The 23,373-nt window shown below is 28.4% G+C and overlaps 2 protein-coding genes across 2 annotated transcripts; one reads left to right on the top strand and one right to left on the bottom strand.

Annotated features, from left to right (window-relative positions):
• Window positions 1-9,906: 9,906 nt before the first annotated feature.
• On the bottom strand, window positions 9,907-10,794 carry LOC124929896 (probable CCR4-associated factor 1 homolog 11). The gene has a single exon (XM_047470278.1). The coding sequence runs from the start codon at window positions 10,792-10,794 to the stop codon at window positions 9,907-9,909; it is 888 nt and encodes a 295-aa protein (XP_047326234.1).
• A 7,905-nt stretch (window positions 10,795-18,699) lies between these two features.
• On the top strand, window positions 18,700-21,685 carry LOC124930894 (CBL-interacting serine/threonine-protein kinase 23-like). Its single transcript, XM_047471263.1, has 14 exons — window positions 18,700-19,347; window positions 19,429-19,491; window positions 19,578-19,649; window positions 19,715-19,822; window positions 19,893-19,973; window positions 20,052-20,105; window positions 20,203-20,328; window positions 20,408-20,497; window positions 20,586-20,705; window positions 20,779-20,904; window positions 20,993-21,109; window positions 21,177-21,233; window positions 21,337-21,411; window positions 21,482-21,685. The coding sequence occupies exons 1-14, from the start codon at window positions 19,150-19,152 to the stop codon at window positions 21,554-21,556; spliced, it is 1,362 nt and encodes a 453-aa protein (XP_047327219.1). The 5' UTR covers window positions 18,700-19,149; the 3' UTR covers window positions 21,557-21,685.
• Window positions 21,686-23,373: the final 1,688 nt, after the last annotated feature.

The raw sequence follows: 23,373 nt of genomic DNA, 5'->3' as shown, positions 1-23,373 counted from the left end.
TTTCCAATTTACAAATGGTCAAAACAATGTCATCCTGCAACTTTTCCAATTCATCTCAATTTAAGGATTTTTAACACAACAATCGGAATAACCTAGACAAGTGTACTAGCGCATCGTACACGTCATCCAAAAGTATAGCACGTGTGACAAGTGAAATTAAATACTGTAATAAGATGTGACAATCGTGACTCTTCAATTCAGAAATTTCTTATCAATTATGTTTACACACCCTCCAATATTGGAACAGAACCCTTCTTGCATTTTTACACCTTTAAAAAACATACATAATCGTTTCTTCTGATTTGAGGAAAATGCGTATGTGACTCTCGGACATTGAAGAACGCCATTGACCTCAACAAGATTTAATGAATACTTTATGTTCAATAATTCCAAATCTTTACGAGTTTTGAGTCCATCGATCATTTTTTCTTTAAGATCCATTATAATTCCCAACACGCTATCACAAATGTTTTTCTCAATATGCATCACATTCAAATTATGACTCAATAACAACGTTTTCTAGTATGGTAGTTCAAAATATATGCTGAGTTTATTTCAATTATCACGCCGAGATTCATGGAAATCTTTCTCTTTTTGGGATGGTATTTAGTCAAACACGTGCCTTTAAAATCTCTTGCATGCATTAATAATTCGGTTATAGACAAAAGGTTAGGTGGAGGTCTTAACTCTATATTACCGTCAAAAGAATCTCTTTCTCTGTGTCAACGATGAGTAGGTAAAAGAAATCTTCGATGACTCATGTAACATTCTTCTTTGCAGTGTACCAATCTCAACGAAGTTGTATCCTTATTACAACACGTACATGTAAGTATTCCCTTCATACTCCATCTAGATAAATTTGCACATGCTGGTAAATCATTATTAGTCCACAACATAACTACCCGCATATTGAAATATTCTTTACGTCTCGCATCGTAAGTCATCACATCAGTATTCCACAACTCTTTTAACTCATTAATCAATGGATGAAGAAACACGTCAATCAAATCCTTGAGACTTTTTGGCCTAGGGATTAACATGGAAAAAATGAAGTTATTTTTATCCATACAACTTGTAGAAGAGACATGTTAAGGGATAATTACAACATGCCTAATGCTATAAGAAGTCTTTCTATTTGCAAAAGGTTGGAACCCGTCACTTGCGAGAGAAAGTCTTACATTCCGAGGCTTAGAGGTGAAATCTTTAAACTTTTCATCGAAGGACGTTTATGTCATTGAATTAGCTGGATGCCTTAAGACTTCATCATCAACATTAATATTATATTTATACCAAGTCATCTGAGTAGCAGTTTTGGAGTATATGTACAACCTTTGCAATCACGGTGCAAGTGAGAAATATCATAAAATTTTATTTGGAATGAACTTCACATTCGCCTTTTTCTGAAGCGTACCACTTTTGGTTGATCTTCCATCTAGACACACCACAAACTTTACAATCTTTCAAATTTTATCTTCTTTACATAATAACACAATCATTCTTACAAGCATCAATTTTGTCATACGTTAAACTAATGTTTATAATAAATTTCTTGCACTCATAGTATGAACTTGGTAACTCCAAATTAGATATTATTATTTCCTCTTAATAATTTCAATAACAAATCAAATAAAGTGTTGGTCCATTGACCAACAATATTTATGTGGAGTAATTTAAGTATGGTGGAGACTTTTGAAATTCGGGATTTTTTGTACAATGAAAGTTTTGAATCATCTTACAACCTGTAGAATGCCTTAACATTATCAACATGTCTTTCATTATTTGAGGTTTCAGCGGTTGGATACAAATCATTTATGATGTCTTCCATAAATTGATTATTTTGATCAATTTCTTCGTTCATTTCATCATTAACGACATTATCTCCTACTCCACCCTAATTTGCATCTCTAAGGTCATCTAATTCATCATCCTCATTATCATTGTCCCTTACATTTCAAGATCTCGTTTCTCCTTGACAGTACAAAAAATTATAATTTTGAAAGATTTCAAACACAATTAGATGACCTCTCATCACTATTCTATTCTCATAGGTTCAATTTGCACATTTTACACACGGACAAGCAATTGAATTTCTGTTAATAAACCTAATCGCAAAGTATATTAACATTTTAACCCCTTGAATATAATTTGGATCATATCGGCTTAGAGTCATCCAACTTTTATCGGGAACTTCCATTTTAACTAAAATTAACAACCAATAATAAAATTAACATATACCTAAAATCAATTAATCAACATACTAATACAAATAAGTCATTTCTCTAAACATGCAACCCTAATAATCCAAGTAAGTCATTTATCTAAACATTCAACCTAATAATCTAAGTAAGTTATTTCTCTAAACATGCAACCTAATAATTCAAGTAAGTTATTTCTTAAACATGCAACCTAATAATTCAAGTAAGTAATTTCTCTAAACATGCAACCTTAATAATATAAAACATAGACAAATGTTAGAACTTACCAAATGAAGAATGCCGACAAAAAGTAAATCTAAAATACATATTTGATTCAACCGGAAAAACTGAAAATAAAGAACAACGACAATCTATCAGCAAACATTATTTAGAAATTGATCAAATAAAACATAAATATATCAATTTATCAATCTATCAATAATACCTATCAAACAACCTAAATCAACCAAAATCAAACAACTAATCAAATATATGAAACATTCAAACCTAAATCAATAACATAAACCTAAATCTATCAATAATACTTTTCAAATAACCTAAATCAAATAACATAAACCAAACCACATAATTCAACCAAAATCAAACAACTAATCAAATATATCAAACATTCAAACCTAAATTAATAATATAAACCTGAATAAAACAAAATCAAATAACTCAAATCTATCAATAAATCAAACCTATCTGACTTATCAAACCTAAATCACTAATTTAAAACTAAAATCTAAACATAAAAATATTTTTACTTGGCGGACGATCGACATGCGAAGAGAGGCAGATGAAGTGCGGTTTTCGATAAGCAGAAAGCGGTAGGCGGACGGTGGACGGCTTTCGAACGAACAACAGGATATTGATAGACATATTCAACCGGACGACGACTTTCGGATTCCGCGAGAGAAAGGAGAGGTGGTGCGACTTTCAAATTCGGTGAGAGAAAGGAGAGGAGAATCACGAGACATAAGCGGAAAATTCCGAGAAGAAAAAAGGAAGAAGGGAAAAAGAAGAAGTTCAAGATTTTATGTAAAAAAAGTATCAACGTCGGCATTATCGTGTGATATTATTAACACCGACTTTAGGATAAGGCCGGCGTTAATAAATGATATTATTAACGTCAGATTTAGGATAAGGTCGACGTTAATATTCTTTTCCAAAAAATGCTTTGTTTTTTGTAGTAACTCACATGTATTAATGCCGACCTTATCCTAAAGCCACCGTTAATATTCTATTCCAAAAACCAATTCGTTTTCGATAGTAACTCACTTGTATTAACGTCGGTCTTATCCTAAAGCCGACGTTAATAATTATATTAGCCATGACTTTAGCATAACGCCGACACTAATGTTAGATTACATAATTTAAACTTATCAAATAACTTAATTTCTAAATTTAAAATTTTTAATGGATCATGATACACATACATATATATAGTTTTTACTTCATTTCTATATTTGAAATGATTGAATGTTTCTATTCTAAAGAATCTAAACAAAGTGAAGAATCTTGAATTGTGATTAAATCTAAAAGGAAAATTAGAACAATAACCAAAGAAAATAGAACATATAAAATAACCAAAGATAAATTTAAACAATAACGTATCAAAGATAAATTGGAACAATAATCAATGAAAATACAACTAATGTGCTTCTAATCAATATCCATTCGGACTCTTATCATTCTTCATCTTCAATTTCTTTGTAACCAATTGAAGATGAAGATATCTCAAAAGAGTTTGAGAAGAGTCATAATAGATATTGGTTAGAAGGAAATTAGTATTTCCACTTATTTGGCAATCTCAAATTCCTTAAAAAAGAAACGAGAGAGGAGCATGCTATTCCTTAAGAATATATTGTTGATCATTGAAATTTTTTTAAGGAAAAGTGATTCAATCAATTAGATTTTTCCCAACCAATAGACAATGTGATATTCAGAAAAATCTTCAATTTCTTTTTAACCAATTAAAGATAGTTGAAAATGAAGATATCTCAAAAGAGATTGAGAAGATCTCGATTGGATATTTGTTATAAGAAAATCATTAGTTAGGAGAATCTCAAATTTCTTAAAGAGAAGCGAAAGAGGAGCGTGCTATTTATAAGCCTTGAAACTTATTTGGTAAAGAATGTCAACGACGACATTTGTCGGTAGGTCGTTGATAGTCTAAATATTGATTATTAAGGACGACGTTAGTATAATGCTGTGGCTAATATTATAGAGTATCAGCCACAATATTATGCTAATGCCGTCCCTAATAATGTGGCGGAGACGAATTAACGCCGGCTTACCTTAAAGCCGACGCTACTAATGTTTTAATATACATTTTTTGATCTAAGTAGTGAAGGAATAACTTTATATGTCGATAATATATAGTCAAAGTAATTAACTAAACCACATTGATGGACGACTTGATTAGACAATAGAAAATCAGGCTCTCCTGAAAATCTCCACTTTCAATTAATTCATTCTAACTATTTGAAGATGATAGAGATTTCCTAAAAGAGATTGATGATCATTGAGAATTATTTTTTTATGGAGAAGTGCTTATAACCAATAGACAATCAGGCTATCCTTGAAAATCTTCATCTTTTTTTTTTGAGAAAACGGTTAAAACGATCTCATTAAAATCCCAAAAGTGGGAGAGTCAATAATCAAAGCTAGACAAGTCTTAGTTAGGATTATAAGATGACAATCAAACGACCCTAAAAAACCTGATTATTAGCAATCAAACATACAAGAAATAGAGATTACAAACAAAGATTACAAACTGTATCAAATCCTAATTATCCCAATCAGTATTTTTATTTCCATACCAACCTGATGTTTCAACATATTGTCTTCCTCTTCCCCTTCCTCTTGCAATGAACGGGGGATGAACTGAAGAGGTTGATGAATACTGCATATTCTCATCTTGATTTCTTTATTTATATGAACTTGTTCTTATTTGATAGAAAAAATCATTCTTCAAAATTTCTGAGCTCTTCACCTTGTTGTTCTCAACTTGAATTTTGAGATCATTGTCTTTAATAACTTCAGCTTCATCTTTAGAATCCTCAACAACTTTAGATTCCTCTGTATCAACATTGACATTCTCTTCTTCCTCTTGATTAACCTGAGTATTTTCATCTCTGTTTTCATCAGCAACCACTTCAACTTGATTTGATTGAGATCATCAACTATCTCTTCAACATGATTCGGTTGATGATCCACCTTCTTCTTCGTATAGCTTTCTTCTTGTACATAATTTTCTTTATTTTCTATTTCCTGTTCTTTAACCACATTTTTCTCTTTAAAAATAGGAACATTTGTATCGTTTTCTTACATCTTTACTTTCTGACCATTATGAATTTTCTGATCTTCTTCCTTAGCCAAATCATATTTTGGACTTACATGTTGGAAAGTATTACAGAAAGAGCATCTGTCTGGCGTCCACTCATAAATGATTTCCATGACAGTAAGTTTTTCTTTTATGTCTACTACTGTCATACTTTTCGACAGTGTGCTTCTAGGATGCACCTCAATTCTAATTCTAGGAAATGTTAGGTGCTCTCCTCCTTCAGTAATTGGATCCATGTATAATGGTCTACCCAATAAACCTACAAAATGACTAAGGGCTTCACAATTGTACATATGTGCAGATATATTCCAGAGCTTGAACCATATCTGTGTAGTTTCTTTTGGCTTACTCAATAGGTTCAAGTCTTCAGACCATTTTTCTAACTTCATACAATTGGATCCTATATATGTATGCCCATTTTCTAGAATTTCCTTTAGATTAGATCCTTTCTTGAATTTAAGGAAATATAAATCATGGACATTTGCTGAAATCTTTTCCAGCCTTTTTCCTTCCCATTGCTTCAACAATGCATCTTTAGTAATTGGGAATGATACTTTATTTTTCCCTATGTAGTTTCCCACAACTACATTTTCCCATTCATTTATACAGTTTTCCTCTACTTCAGTAGGAAATTTAAATTCAAATGGAGAATTCAGTACCTCCACTTTTGTCTGTGTATTACCAAAGTAGATTTTCCCTTTATAAGAATAATTTTCTGACTTTTTTGCATTGTTGTTCTTCCAGACTTCATTAGTTTTCCATGTCGAGTTGCTCCTGATAGTATATGACTTAGATTTGGGAGCATTTATTAGTTTCTTCATTGTAGTAACTGACCATTGAACAATTTCTTCATATTCTTCTTTTTTCAACAGATTCCAGTCTTAAAGATAGTGGATGTTGAGTTGAATTGTAATCTGTTGTGTTTTCTCCTTATTGATGACAATTTCTCCCCCTTTGGCATGCATAAGGAGATTTGTAATCTGATTCTTGAGCCCAAACAGATTAACTCTTTCATTATAGCGTATCTTCCAAGCTCCTTCATTATCCCCTTGTTTTCCTGCATTATTTTCAATAGAATTTTTTCCAGCAGTAGTTGGAGCAGATTGCTTAATTGTGTTGGTATCTTGCTGTTCTTTGATAACTTCTTCAGAAATTCTTTCAAATTCTTTGACTGTTGCTTCCTTAATTCCTTCCAACACAAAATCCCTAACTTCTTTTGATTTATTACTTTTGTTCTTCCTCTTCTCCATAATGGCAGAGATAGAGTAATAGAACAAATTAATTGCAGAAACCCTAAGAGATGAACAAAAGTAAACCGCAATCGAGGCCAAATCTAACGGTGCTTACAAATATACAAGAAACCATAAACTAGCAACACTTAATGAACGACGCAAGACAATACCGGGATTCCCGTGTCGATCGTCCCGTGTCGCCTGTGTCTATTGTGTCGCATGTGTCGATCGTGTCGTACTGCTTGTGCCGATGACGCTTCCTTTGATTAATGATAATTCCGATGTCGATTTGATGACTTACGGTGCATGACAATATTGTGTCATCCGTGCCTTTCTGCCTGTGTCTATCGTGCCGCTGTACCAATCGTGCCGTCTGTGCCGATCGTGTCGCCCGTGCCGATCGTGCCGCCTGTGCCGATCGCGAATCAAATCTTCAGAGCTTTTCTCTCTTTTCTGATTTTTGCTGCTTTTGAAAAAAAAAACTTAATTGAAAATCTTCATCTTCAATTAATGCATTCTAACTAATTGAAGATGATAAAGATTACCAAGAAGAGATTGATGATCATTGAAAAAATTCAACTAATGTATTTCTAACTAATAGATTTTTTTTCCAACCAATAAACAATCAGGATCTTTTAAGAAATCTTTATCTTCAATTTCTTTTTAACTAATTGAAGATAGAGATATCTCAGAAGAGATCGATAAGATCCCGAATGAATATTAGTTGGAAGAAAATCATTAGTTCCACATTTAGGAGAATCTCAAATTCCTTAAGGAGAAACGAGAGAGGAAAAATATATTGACATATAATACAAATATTTATTTTTGAAATATATGGCTCATATATTTTCAGATTAAATTTAGTTTGGAATAAAAAAAATATATATTTTATTTATAAATATATTGTTTTAATATTGACTTAAATAAATTTGGAGTTTTTATTTTATGTAATGGACAAAATGAGAATGAGTGCGAAATAAATTGGTTGGATTAGATTTTGCATCTCGACGGTTAAGTTTTTTGTCATTGTTATCTCAGGGATTTTTTGAGAGCTCTAGAGGGATCAGACAGTGTGTTGTCATCTATGCCCAAATATATGATGTCGTTATTCATTCTTCCCAAGAGTGTGGCAGTGAAAATGAAAAAAAAAATAATGTTAAATTTCTATGGGAATCTTCTAACTCATCGTTTTATCATTTAGTTAGTTGAGATAATGTTAAATATTTTAAAGATTAAGGAGGTCTTATTTATTTTAATAAAGCTTTTTTTTTATCAAAATGAGTAGATTTGCAATAGAGCCGAATAGTCCTTGTGTATCGATAATCAGATGTAAGTATATAGTAATGATTGATCTGATTGGTTCACCAAAATGTCTAATTATCCAGCGAGGTGTAATATTTGGAGGGAAATTTATCCTATGTGGAAAAGTTTTCGTGAGCAGTCTAAATTCATTGTGGGGGATGATTTTTCGATTAAATTTTGGGACGAAATTTGGTGTAGTGTCAAAAGTCTAGATATGATGTATCATAGGATTTCTTCTATTGTTATATGTAGAAATGTCACAGTTAAGTACATATTTGATTCTTAGTCTAGTGGTTTCGCTAACCGAATAAGTTATAGAAGAAGATTAAACATTATAGAGACTTTGTCCCATAATAGAGTTATACTTTTGGCAGGACGCAAACAAGTGTCACCGTCTGAATAAGACATTATGCACTGATAAAATATGGATAGTTTTCATGTGAGACATTGCTACAAGTTGTTCGCTAAGATGATTCCATATAATTCTTATTATGAGTCAAATATTTAATCCAAGATCTCGTTCTTTGGATGAAACGTTATTGCATGGTGGAATTCTAACAGATGATATGTGAATGAAAAAATGTTATAATATGGCTAGTCGTATGTGTCAAGAAGATGTTAATTAGCAACTCATTTACTTTTGTATTGTCAAGGGTGACTATTATTTGAAGCCTTTTGTGGAGTATTACTAAAACTCATTGGGTGATGTCCGAGTCTTTAGATAATTGCTTGGAAGTATGGATTGATGCGGCTGAAATGACAGACCTACATATTTGGGTTATCATCCCTATTATTCTTTGGTGAACTATCTGGTTGGAGAGAAACGTCAAACTTTCAATGATCGTAGTCATCCGATGTTTTCTGAGATTCGTTAATGAAAGATAATAGAGTCTGTCGGAGAGTTAATCGCTCTTCTCGAGAATTTACGAGCTCGATAACTTTTTAAGTATTGTTTTTTTTTTGTTTTTTTTATATTTTATTGTCATGATTTGTCGTTTTGTTTAAACGATTATTTTCATTTTTAATACACATTCAACTTTAAAAAAAAAAGAATGATTGACTTATATAAGTTAATATTTTAAAACGTATTTAAGTTGTTTTGGGATGGTAATTTTTTTACACTTCATAATTATACAAATTTATTTTTAATTGTTAACTATTTTTTAATTAGGTGTTAATTATGAGAGAGACAAACTAATATGGTTGTTTGACATAATACAAAGCATGAAAGGAGAAAATTATGAAAAAATACAAAGTTGTTTTTAAGTTATAAGTTGCAAAAGAAAAAAGAAAAAAGTCTAATTAATATGGAAGAAGAAGGACCTGGCGGATCATGTATGTAGTAGATATTGACGACATAATTTGTGAATGAAAGAAAATAAAAGAATTGTTTTTTCTTTAAATTCTCCCTCCCTATAATCTCTCCTTATTTAAATAACAAAATTAGTTTGATATAATATAATTTATACATTTTGTTAAAATTTATATTATTATTTATTCAAATTTTTTATTTAAATATTTGTTTTTAATTCTCTGTTATCTCTTGTAAACCAATCAACAAACCCCATAAATATATGGCTTAATTATATATTTTCAGTTTTAATTAATAATAATATTTAAAATTATAAAATTTACAAAACTTTATTTGTTCATAAACATAAACATGAATATGTGTAATTATTTTTCATTGCAATGATTCAATGATTTGCTAATTAATATATATAGTTACAGACTTTATAAATAAATGAATTCAAAAAATAATATACTTATTGAAAAAACATTAAAAATATCTCATTTATATTAATTATGAGTTTTACAATACACATGATTAATAATAAGGTATAAGAATATAATGAGGTTGAAATTGAGGTTGAGGTTGATAGGCACGAATTAAGGATAACTCAAGTCCATGAATAATGTTTTTGAATCCATTGATTTTGCAAAGAGGAAGTTTATCCAAATAATCTTGTCGGAGTTTATAAAATACTTCCATAATAAGAAGACTATCTGAACCAGCTTGATGACTCTGAGTGCCCGGTCTTCTTTCCACTTGAAGAGTAGTCGCCAATCGGTCTAACCCACCGTAGAGTCCATTGAAAGACTTCATAACGTGTTTGAGGTCAAAAACTGATTCCCCAAATATTTGCCTAACTAGAACCATGAACATGATCGGATCCGATGGAAGGGGACTCCCGGTTAGAATCTTGACGATGAATCCAAAGTCATATGCACCATGAAAAGTGATCCAAACGCGAGGAATCTTAGAGCCCAACACTCCACAATCCGTCAACATAGAGACTAACAATCCCGAATCAATCCCATCTACTCTGTTCCTTGCAAAGTCAATACCCTGATTTTTTAAAAGTGCTATAGAGTCTGAGTTGTGAACATCTGAATCAATGTCAAAATCTTTGATGTTAAACTGCCACACAAACGAACGTACGGATCCGGAAAGAGGGTTGGGAGAAGTTGAAAGTGTTAGACCAATTTGGATTAACTTGAGTGCGTCTACATTGGCCTTCATATAAGAATAGTTAGTCTCAGGAGGTAGACTCGAAAGACAATAGTTTGGAACGTCGGGCTTGTAGATAGTGCCGGGGAATTCCGTATCGAATGACACAAACGGTGTGAAAGGAAATATTTTATAAATCATATCAATCTCTTCACTAACATTATAGTTCCAAACTTCACGAATGATACTGTGGTTGGAAGTCATGACTGTAAAATAAGAACTAAGTTATGGTTTGAAGAGAATGTATGACTAATTGATCAAAAAAACATCTTATATATAATTAAGTTTAATCTTAACTATAATCCTATTTTTAATCCTAAAATATTATTATTATTATTTATTTTAAATTTAATCAACTAAATAATTTGAATTAACAAATTATAAATTCAATAAATTTAGATCATCTTATAAATATCATAGATAAAATTTAAATTTAAATTATAATTAAAATGTATTATTTCATGTTTATTTTAAATTTAACGATTAATTTGTTTTTATGTTTAATTAAATGGTTTAATATAATTTAACAAAATACAGAGAAAAAAAAAGTAATATTATATATATATATATATATATATATATATATATATATATATATATATATATATATTAACCAATGAAATAAAATAAAATTGGATAATTAAAAAAAAAAAAAATGGAATCTAAACTCATTCAAATTATTGAGGGTATACCTACTTAAATCTAGACCTAAATTCTAGGCTTAAAACCCTGTTCTTTTTGTTTTTTAGTTGTACAATTTTAATCTCAACCATAATCCTAATTTTAATCCTAAAATATTATTATTATTATTAAATTTAATTAATTAAATTATTTGAATAGAGTAAATAAATATTAGAATTTGTAATTATATTATCATCTTATAACTATTATAGACAAAATTTTAATTATAATTAAAATGTATTATTTCTTTTTTATTTTAAATTTAAAGATTAATTTCTTTGTTTAAATAGATGGTTTATAATATAGAATTAAGTGAATATATATATATATATATATATATATATATATATATATTAACCAATGAGATAAAAAATTGTAAATTATTGAGGGTAAATTGATTAGATACTTTTAAGTATATTACTGTACGCTTAAAACATTGTTTTTTTTTTTTATAGTTTTAGAATTTTTATTTATTTATTTATTTTATATGTTCGAATGTTTTAAATTATTTTTAAAATAATTAGAAAACTGCTAAATATAATATTTTTAACAAAGAAAAAAAAAATACTATTTTTTTCCCATAAAAACCTACAAAACTATATCAAAATATTATAGACCCAATTCATATTTATTTATTTATATAATAAATAGTTTTATTCAAAGTTATTATATCTTTTTATCTCTTTCATCTTACTCATATTTATATCAAAAGTTTGATTTATTTTTTAATAGAATTTAACATTCTATTGAAATTTATTTTAATTAAAGTATTGTAAAAGATATCAAATAAAAATTCATGTAATTATGTAATTGCATTAAGATTTATGCTAAAAATTAAACGTACTTTATTCAATATAAAGTTAAGACTTAAAGAAAAATAATAAATAAACAAGAAACTAAAGAATATTTTATGTTATTATTTATGTTTTGTTAATGAGAATTAATGATATATACACATAAATTTAGGAAATTCATGTGTTAGCAAAATATAAAACTATAATAATATTCTAAACTTTAAATAAAGTATTTCCTAAATATATAATATTCCAATATCCAAATATATAATATTTCAATATATATTATCTATAAATTAAATAAATTAAATTTTAAAATACTCATTTTAAAAATAAAACTAAAAATATTTTTAAAAAACATAAAGTTAAAAAAATTCTTTAAAAATGTTCAAAATACTAAAATAGAAAAGTAAAAAAAGTTATAAAATATGATATAAATTATTTAATTTATTTTTAATTGAAGTCATGTCTATAATTTATTTAAACATCATTAAATTTTAAAATTATCGATTCATTCATTTTAGACTTATTAAAATAAGTAAATTAAGCACTATAATTATTTTTATAGTTCATAATGATATGATAAATAAAATAAAATAAAATTTAGGAACAAAATTAGTGAAAAGGTATAGCAATAATAGCGGTTATAGTATATTTCAAAATTTTTAGGTCAAACAAAGTTAAATTTGTTTTATTTTAAATTTAAGTCATCTAATTATATTTTCACTACTCAAATTCACAAATTAAAAAAAAATAAAACTTGGCATATTTAACTTAAAATTTTTTACTAAGTCAAGGGAGTGCGTAAAATTAATATTTTGTATTTTTTTTTTCATTAAAAATTAAATCATGTTAACTACTGTATAAAAATTTCCAAACTTCCAAACATAACTACATTTTCATAAAAGAGATAAAAAAATAGCATATATTTTCTTAACAATATTAACAAAGAAAAAAAAAAGATTGTAACGTTTCAAAAATTGATCCTAAATTCAATGTTGAAAATTCTGGATGTTTAAATTTAATAAAATTATATTAAATTGTTTACATTTTCTCCTAAATATATCAACTTTTTTTTTATCTTTATTGAAATATTTTTTTTATTCTCACTGTTTATATCTTAATTACTCTCTCATAAATATAATATATATATTAAGTCAACAAATTATAAATTAATAATTATATATAAAAAATAAAAAAATATATTAATATTTATTTTAATTATATTTTGTTTAATATATCAAATTATATAATTCAATATATTGAGTTTATTAATTAATATATAAAGATATAATAGTCTTCATATATTAGTTTTAGATCCAAAACAATTTAAATGTTGAGTATTTGAAGTTTAAATCATTGTTATCATTAAATATTTAAGTTATTATGTATTTTTAATTTTATCAACATTGTTATAGTAATAATTCATATATAAAAAAATTTAGTTTAGAATTTGAAACATTATTATTATTATATATATATATATATATATATATATATATATATATATATATATAATAATAATGTGCTATTTAAAGGCCATGAAACTTATTTGACAAAAAAATATCAGCGACGACATTTATCGGTGGGTCGTTGATACGATTATTAGGAACGACGATAAGATAATATCTTGTCTGATATTATAGATTATTAGTCACGACAATAACATAATTCCATGACTAATAATATTTTAAAAAATGGTGGAGAAATGGCGGGGATACCTGACTTTTAATCACGGTTTCATGACGGAAACCGTGGCTGATAATAAAGGTGGGAGAGGGGCGGAAAATCCTGAACATTAGCGGCGACGCCGACAATGAAAACCGTAGTCGATAATTTTTATTAACCACAACGTCAATTTACCAACACTAATAATTTTTAATAACCATGACGGAACAGTCACCGACGCTAATAAATTTTATTAATTACGGCGTAAGTTCGCCGTCACCAATGTTGGTCGTTAAAAACCCAATTTTTACTAGTGACGTGAGATTTTTTTATATATTTTTTATAAAAAAAATCACTTAAGGTAAGGTAGTTTTTTTTTAAAAAGACTTCATATATATTAAAAATGAAAAAAAAAACGTTGAAGCACAACGACAAAACATTTCATGAAAATAAAAAATAAGAAAATATTATACTTAATAAGTTATCGAACTCGTAAATCCTAATTGAGAATACAAATTAACTCTTCCAACAAACTCTATTGGATTTTTTGAACGAATATTAGAAAACATAATAATAGTATTATGAATGATAATAATCAGACGACTACGATCATTAAAAGTTCGACGATTTCTCTCCAACCAGATAGTGCACCAAAGAATAATTGGGATGGTAACCCAAATATGTAGGTCTGTCATATCAGCCGCATCAATCCAAACTTTTCAGCAACTACTTAGAACCGACATTATCAACGAATCTTAGTAATGTTATACAAAAGATTTCAAATACTAATCACTCCTCAACAATGCAAAAATAAGTGAGTTACCGATTCAATATTTTCTTGACACATACGACAATGATTATCTATAATACACCATTTTTTTTTCACGTACATCATTTTTTGTCTTTGCATAAAATAATTACACTTGATTTTGTTTCTTTTGGTTGTGACTTTGAATTGTAACTTTTGGCAAAGTTATGTTGGAATTTGTGCCTATTTGGTAGACTTTTCTTCATAAATGTGTATTGACTCACTTAGAAAACTAATAATGGAAACTTTAGTTTGAGCTTTCATAAAATTTTCCATTCTACCATTAAGAATTTTCATATTTTCATATGTATATAATGAGATATTATTATGATTCATAACACTTTTTTTTTTGATAAATCATTTAATTAATAAAACCCAATGGGAGAAAGTGAGTACAAGAGTTTTTTTTGTTAGGACAAAAACTTTTGTCCTAATTTGAATCAACCAATACAACAACAAACATTAATAACCAAAAACCATCAAACTAAAATCTGAAACAACATTAAAGCAGTATGAAACATAATCATCAAGCAATTTCACTTCATCTCGCCATATACGTTTGATTTTTTATAACTTTCTCGAATGTAATTTTCCATGGTTGACATAGTTCTCAATTAGTCAAAATTATAGGGATGCTTCGCCATGTGTGAATTAGGACTAGGCCATCAAAGACAACATCATACCAGATCTATTCTTCATTCCTTCTAACCCTTGAAAATATTCTAGAGTTTCTTTTCAGCCCAAATTTGATATACTATTGCTCCATAGAAACATTTGAATATATTAGCTTTGAACGTATATCCTTTAGTCTTCCTTAGAACAACCTCCTTAATAAGATTTCAATCCTCGGAAAACTACAAAAACTGAAGTTATTAACAAAATTTTCCAAAGTACCTTAGTATATATATTTCCCGAGGATATGAGCTATTGTTTCCTCACTGTTCGAACAGAGTACACATCTTATACATGGAATGGTCATAAACTCGTTGATCCTATCCCCTGTCACGAGCCTTTGTCTAAACGTCAGTCAAAGGACAATTCGATGCCGGGGTATAATTTTAGGAGACCTAACACAATGAGCCCACTCCACCAACTGTCCTTTGTTGCGTATAAGCTGTCATGCTAGCCCAGTAATGAACCTACTATTAATAACCACCTTCCACACATGCAAATTAATCCGATCATTAAACATGATTCAATTGATTTCATTAAGTATCCTCATCCCTTCTGAAGTAAGCCTCAAAAGGTCATTACATTTACTATCCTTCACCCTATTAACAGTTATATCAAGATATTGTCTTCTAATTCTAACATTTTCAGTTTTATACATTTTAAGGATTGGTGGTCCTTCATATCATGGATCATACCAGAATTTCATCTTCCTCCCATCTTCAAATCGAACTTGAAACATAGACCTTGCATATTGATTCAATTTGAGGACTTCTTCAATGACCATGACATTTCATCTTTAATTTTGCACATCTATATACTCCTCTCATTCTTCATAAACCTTGAATGAACCAATTTCACCCAAAAAGAGTCTTGTTTGCTCTCTATCTCCCAAAAATACTTGTATGTGAGTGCCCTATTCCATACTATGCAACTTTTAATTCCCAACCCACTTTCATCTTTTGGCTTACACACATCTTCCCACTTAACCTTCTTCCCACCTCTTCCGTGATTACCCCAAACGAAATCCCTCATTAGACGATTGAGATCTTTCATTACTTTCTTAGGGATCACAATCTGCTGCGCCCAGAAATTAATACTGTCCATAGTCACCTTAATAATAAGCTCTATTCTCCCAGCATATGATAGTCTTTTAGTTGCCCAACCATTAATCGTATTTTTAACTTTCTCAATTAGTGACCTGCAATGGGAGACTTGCAACTGTCTAGAAGATAAGGGAACTCCTAGGTAGAGAACTGATAATCCTAGGTAGAGAACTGATAAAGTTCCTTCCTTGATGCCCAATATGTTAAATATGTCTGCCTTAGTAATCTCAACACCGCCATAAAACACCATACTTTTATCCTGATTTATATAAAGACCTGTAATTTCAAAAAACAGAGTTAGCACATCCTTAACAATTTTAAAAGAATTCATGTCCGCATGAGCCACTATAAAGAGATCATCCGCAAAACACATGTGAGTAGGGCGGTGAATGAATGATTTACTCTTCACTATCTTTTTGAAGATACAATTAAAGAGCATCATGATTAAAACAAATATAGGATGAGAGCAGATCTCCCTGCCTAATCTCACAAATTCTTACTTTCTATTCCCTTATAATAATGAATCTCTATTTATATATAATGAGATATTATGAATTATATATATAAAAAATCTATAATATTTTATTCAAATAAATTATTTACGCGATAAAAGTTGTTTCTAAAAGTTAAAATTAGTGTTTAATTTCTACTTAGAACGCTTTAAAATGGAATATGAAATAATGATGGTGGAGTGTTGCTTTATTTTTTATTATTAAAAATATAATTAAAAAACATTTTTAAAAATTAGGATATTTTAAAATTGTGTTAGATATTCCATAAGAATAAAACTTTGATGACCATGTGCCAATATTAATAAATTGCATGAATAGTGACTGTTAATTGCTATTTTTTTTAATAAGAGTACAATTAAGAAGACTAATTAAAAGATACCGATCATTATAAAATAACCGACTCAAATCTAATAAAAAATAACTCTTGTTTATCGATACTAGGCTGCATTATTGAGATTAATTTATAGTTTTGCTGACAATGTACATTAATATATACAATTGACTAAAAGTGGTTAATATTTATTGCGTTTTTTTTTGTCCTTATGCGTAATATTTTATTCATTGATTATGTGATTTGTCATTAATTCATTCCCTAATTGGGCTGCTTTATTTTTCATTTTAATATACCCTGTTCAACCTAGGATTGTTATTTGCGTTGAGTAATACTTTTATTCATCAAATATATTTTATAACAATTATTATTGTTATTTTATTTTAAGTGTCATTGTTAAATTTATTTTTATGAGTTCAACCCATTCTTGAGAAATCAGGAGCACACTAATCACAATCTAACATTTCAAACTTGAAATCTTATAGGATAATAAACTACTTAGTTCAAATATAAAATAATTTAAATAAAAACAATATTATCTAAAAAAAAATTAAAAATAAAAGTCTCAAGTTGAATTTGATTGTGAGGATAAGTTAGTTATTTTTAAATAAAATAAAATAAAATAATAAATGTTAAATAAATAAATGGCTAGGAGAGGAGGGTGTGTAAATGACACCTTCACCAGATAAGTAAGTAATCATTAAATGAATTTATATAAAGTATATCCATTAATTTGATCAAGCTATTTTTTTTCTATCCCCACAAATAAGTAACATGTATCAATAAGTCCTTATAGTAAATAAGATGTTCAAATCAATCTAAAAACAACAAAATTCAAAACAAAACTAGTCAAAATTATGAAAATATATGACTTATAGTATTGTAAAGAGAAATAGCTTCTCCAACCTTGGAAACTAAAACCTAGATTTGATCTAAAACAATACTTTATTTTAGATCATAATTCAGAAATAAATAAACTCGTTTTCATTTGAAATGATTTATGTCGATCAAATTATTTGAATTACTATTTGTTCTATGTTTCAAATAATAATAAAACTCACATATCATCCATATTTAATTTAACTTATAAATTTTTATTTCGCAAAAAAGTCACAAAATAATAGATATAAAAAAATCTATTTCAAAATGAATTAATGTAAGATAATAGTTCATTTTTTACCTCTATATTAAATTCAAACAAAATAACTTCATTTTTTTTGTTTGGCAAAATAATAATTCCGATCCTTTATATAAATTTTGTAAAAATAAAAAGAATTTTATTGAACTTAAATAATTTTTATTATATATATAATTAAGATAGTCATGGATACGATAAGTTGAAAACTATTGAAGAAAATTGAGTTATATAATTTTAGGGACAAAATGAATCCAATTAAAATGTAGTGGCTTAATGAGACAATCTAAAGAACTTTAGGGACTAATTTAACCTTATTTCTAAATTTGTCAACTCATTGACTGCTTTTGTCTCTGTCTAACATAAGACGAACTTTTTCCCGTGAGTTGTTGAGGGTCCTTCAGTCGGTAGAGACAAAGAAAGGGAGAGAAACACAGAGTTTTGACCCTTTTCCGAACAGTAAACCTCGTCGGAATCGATACAAGAAAATTCCGATCCGAACCGAAAAAGTTTTCAAATACTATGTAAACAAAAAGATAATCTCTTTTCATCGGTTGTTGTGTCAAAGTTGAATCGAGTTTTATCTTTAATGGAGATCTGCAGCGTTCTTTCGTTGTCTGCGTTCTTAATCTCTTCTATCTCCTACTCTGGTCCCCTCTCTCGATTTCACCTTAACCTTATTCATTAAATCTTCTGTCGTTTGTTTCTCTCATTTGGTCACTGTCATTTTTTGGGTTTTTCGAAAAATGAGCTTTACAAAGTCTCAAGTTTGGCAGCCGTGTAAAAAGAAGAGGTCTTGATTTTCAAAGCTAGAGAAAAAGAGGAACAAAATTTATCTATCTATCAGATCGAACTATGTCTTCTCGCGGCGGCGGTGGCAGCGGAAGTACGGCGGCGAGTAGGATTCGGGTGGGGAGATATGAGCTTGGAAGAACAATCGGAGAAGGTAATTTCGCCAAGGTGAAATTCGCTAGGAATTTTGAAACAGGGGTTAATGTTGCTATCAAGATTCTAGACAAAGAAAAAGTTCTTAAGAATAAGATGATTGGACAGGTTCTTATAAATAAACCCTTCTTCTTTCTTTTACCTTTCTCTATAGTAGTTTTCAAATGATAATCTTTTTCTCAATTTCAGATTAAACGTGAGATCTCAACTATGAAACTTATTAGACACCCCAATGTTATTCGATTGTACGAGGTTTGTTTTGTTTATGCTAATGTTCCAAAATGAACAATTTGATTTTGGTTTGTGGGTGTTTTTGATATTCTTAATTGTTATTGTAGGTTATGGCTAGCAAGGCAAAGATATACATTGTAATGGAATTTGTGAATGGGGGAGAACTCTTTGATAAGATTGTAAGTAATTATTTGAATTGTATGTGTCTTGATCAATTGTTATATATGATTCAAATTAATTTCAGGGGAGTAAAGGTAAATTGAAAGAAGATGAAGCAAGGAAATACTTTCAGCAGCTAATAAACGCGGTTGATTATTGTCACAGTCGAGGCGTGTTTCATAGAGACCTAAAGGTTTAGTTTGAGTTATGATATGAATTGTTATAAACTGAGTTTTACAATTAATGTTTTATTAATTTCACAGCCTGAGAATCTGCTTCTGGATTCAACTGGTGTTCTTAAAGTGTCTGATTTTGGACTTAGTGCTTTAGCTCAACAAGTTCGGGTAAGTATATATTTTTTTATTGTTAAGATGTTTATGTTTTAAGACGATTTTTATGTATTTTTTGTTTGTGTAATGCAGGAAGATGGTTTATTGCATACAACATGTGGAACTCCAAATTATGTTGCTCCAGAGGTAATTCAATAGTTATTATTAAAAATTTACCACATTCATTTGTTTCTTGTTAATTGTTTGAATTTTTTAATCACAATGATCAAATATATGGTTTAAGGTTATACTAAATAAAGGTTACGATGGAGCTAAGGCCGATTTGTGGTCTTGTGGCGTGATTCTTTTTGTTCTTATGGCCGGTTATCTTCCTTTTGAAGAACCAAACCTTGTTGATTTATACAAGAAGGTTAAAATTGTATTTATTTCTTCCAGTTTTCATCAAGGATGTGGCTCTTTTTTTAAAAGATTTGATATTTTTCGAGCAGATAACGAAAGCTGACTTCAATAACCCTCCGTGGTTCTCGACAAGTGCAAAGAAACTGATTAACCGAATCCTCGATCCTAATCCTGAGAAAGTAAGTCCATATTGTCCCCCACCAATTATTAATTATGAAAATCAATTTTTTGTAAAATTTAATCCATAATTCTTATATTGACGAGCAGAGAATTACGATAGCTGAATTGATCGAAAATGAATGGTTTAAGAAGGGATACAAACAACCCACGTTTGAGCAAGCCGATGTTAACATTGATGATATCGACGCCATATTTGATGAATCAGGGGTATTTTTTATCTTGACGATTAGATTGGTTTTAAACAGTGTATTTTATTTAATGAATTTGTCAAAATGATCAGAATTTGGAAAATCTTGTCGTTGAAAGAAGGCAAGAACAAACTGCAACGCCAGTTGCTATGAATGCTTTCGAGCTCATCTCCACTTCTCAGGGTCTAAACCTCAGTTCCCTCTTTGAAAAGCAAATGGTATAATTGTGTTTTGAAAAATAATAATAGTCTCATAAATAATTATATCATTTGATAGTAATGGTATTTTCATATATATTTTTTTCAGGGTTTGGTTAAGAGGAGGACAAGGTTTACATCAAAGTGCCCTGCAAACGAAATCATCGCGAAAATTGAGCAGACTGCTAGCCCTCTCGGTTTTGATGTGACGAAGAACAATTACAAGGTAAATATTTTATAATCTTATTGATGTTCTTTTATTCATGAATTTAGATGTTTATGATATTCCACAGTTGAAGCTTCAAGGTGAGAAGAAAGGGCGAAAAGGTCAATTATCTGTCTCAACCGAGGTATGTATAATTATTTTTTCAACTTAATGAACTATTGAATTGAGTTAAATTATGCTAACAGTTAATTAATTTGTTATTATTTTCTACTATACTCTGAAAACAGATTTTTGAAGTGGCCCCATCGGTCCACATGGTCGAGCTACGAAAGGCTGGAGGGGACACTCTCGAGTTTCATAAGGTAACCTATTAATTTGTTAAAAACAAATTGGTTTTGTTTACACTTTTTCTTATTCTCGGTGGCGGCGCAGTTTTATAAGGAACTTTCTACTGGATTGAAAGACATTGTATGGAGATCTGAAGATGATCCTAAGGAGAAAGCTTAAGACTTATGACATGAATTTGCTGTTTTTATGTTATGAATTGAATTTGACTATTTTGAGAAATGGGGATTGTGGGGATGGTTTGGATGATTTTAAATGAATCAACATGCATATGTTATTGTTGTTTTTTAATTATATCTTGTTTTGTTGTAATAAAATTGATGATCGGATGATTTTGTTGGATATTATATGTTATTTTGTTAATTTGAGATTTTATTAAAAAGTATAATGTTATTTTATAAATTTAATTAAGTTTAAAATATTCTATGTATAGTTTGTTTTATATGTCAAATCATTTCTAAAATATAGAGATGTAATATAGTTAAAATGTAAATAATATGATAAAAATTACGAAAATATAAAATATGACATTGTAATATTAAACCCGTAATATGTTTGAATCGACCGTTAGACAGAATTTATACCAAAATAACGATTATCGATTTGTAAAAATAATTTAATTTGATTTAAACATGAAATAAGTTTATTAGTCAAAAATAAGTTCTAATCAAAATCTAAAAATAAAATTGTTCAAATTTTGATAATAAAATAAAAATTAATTATATTTAAAATTAAACTCTCAATTTATAATGCTTAAAATAATCAAACTAGTTTAAACAAAATTAAATGTACAAGTAACTGTTTCCTTTCAAATAAAATAATATATTAGGAGATTTTTAAAACTTTTTTAAATGTATCAAGATCATTCTACCAATTTTATTATTATTATTAATTAATTAATGAAACAAAATAGGTTGAATGAACAAACAAACAAGCAAGCCAACTGGGTAGGGCCTGAATCCATGTCCTTTTTAATTGTTATGTCTTAGTCATGGAAATCATATGAACTTATTTTTGGAGCAATCTCTCATAATTCAACTCTTCATTTTATTCATTTTGAGGGTTTTGTTTCACTTGAAAAGTCTTATTAGACCCCGTGACGCGTTATTAAAATTGCTTTCCATCTTTAACTATTTTCTTTCTCTCTAGATTTCTATTTTAGTGGATTTATCTTGTATTATGCCCTATTAATTATATTAATTATGGTAGTTAATTGGGCCTACAATCAATTAACTAGGTTATACAAAATTAATATTAATAAAAGAATCTATAACTAAATGGTTTGATTATTCATTGTATAAGTTGTTATATTTTCTTATTTGTAACATTTATATAATTAAAATTCTTACAATAAATATATAAAAATTAATTTGACTAATCACTCTAATTTTTTAACATTTTTTATAAATCATAAACAACAAATAAATTATTATTCAATTATATATTATTTCATTAATAATTTAATTTAAATTAGTAATAAAAATAATATATACATATATACTCAACTCAAATATTCTTCTAATTTATCTTTCTTTCTTTTCTTCAATTACATGTCTTTCTCTCTTTAAAAAATATTAATTATTAAACAAAATGTTTATGTATATTAAAAATTATGAAAATCATCTAAGCATAACGACAAAAATATGACACGAAGAGAAAATAAATTAAAAATTTAAACTAAAAAATAAAAAAAATATAAGTACGTTACTTAATATGTTAACGATTAACTCCCGACGAATTCTACCGACTTTCTGAAATGAATCTCAGAAAACATTATAATAATAACATTATTAATAATACACATCAGACGACTATGAGTTCGAGGATTTCTCTTCAATCAGATAACCCACCAAAAAATAATTAGGATGGTAAAAAATATCATTTATTATGAAATAATATTTTTTCTCTTATAAAAATAATCTAACTATTATAAAAAAAAAAAATAGAATAGTTTAAGCACAATCAAACTAAAAAATACA

Source organism: Impatiens glandulifera, chromosome 3 (genome assembly GCF_907164915.1).
Source record: "Impatiens glandulifera chromosome 3, dImpGla2.1, whole genome shotgun sequence".
In the NCBI taxonomy this organism is placed as follows: Eukaryota; Viridiplantae; Streptophyta; class Magnoliopsida; order Ericales; family Balsaminaceae; genus Impatiens; species Impatiens glandulifera.
This window is presented reverse-complemented; position numbering and strand designations above follow the sequence as displayed.

Excerpts from the sequence above, each read along its gene's own strand:
- LOC124929896 (XM_047470278.1), bottom strand. The coding sequence starts at position 10,794 with ATGACTTCCAACCACAGTATCATTCGTGAAGTTTGGAACTATAATGTT.
- LOC124930894 (XM_047471263.1), top strand. The coding sequence starts at position 19,150 with ATGTCTTCTCGCGGCGGCGGTGGCAGCGGAAGTACGGCGGCGAGTAGG. Across the intron at positions 20,498-20,585 it reads TCGATCCTAATCCTGAGAAA|AGAATTACGATAGCTGAATT; the intron begins GTAAGTCCATAT and ends ATTGACGAGCAG. Across the intron at positions 21,234-21,336 it reads AATTATCTGTCTCAACCGAG|ATTTTTGAAGTGGCCCCATC; the intron begins GTATGTATAATT and ends CTCTGAAAACAG.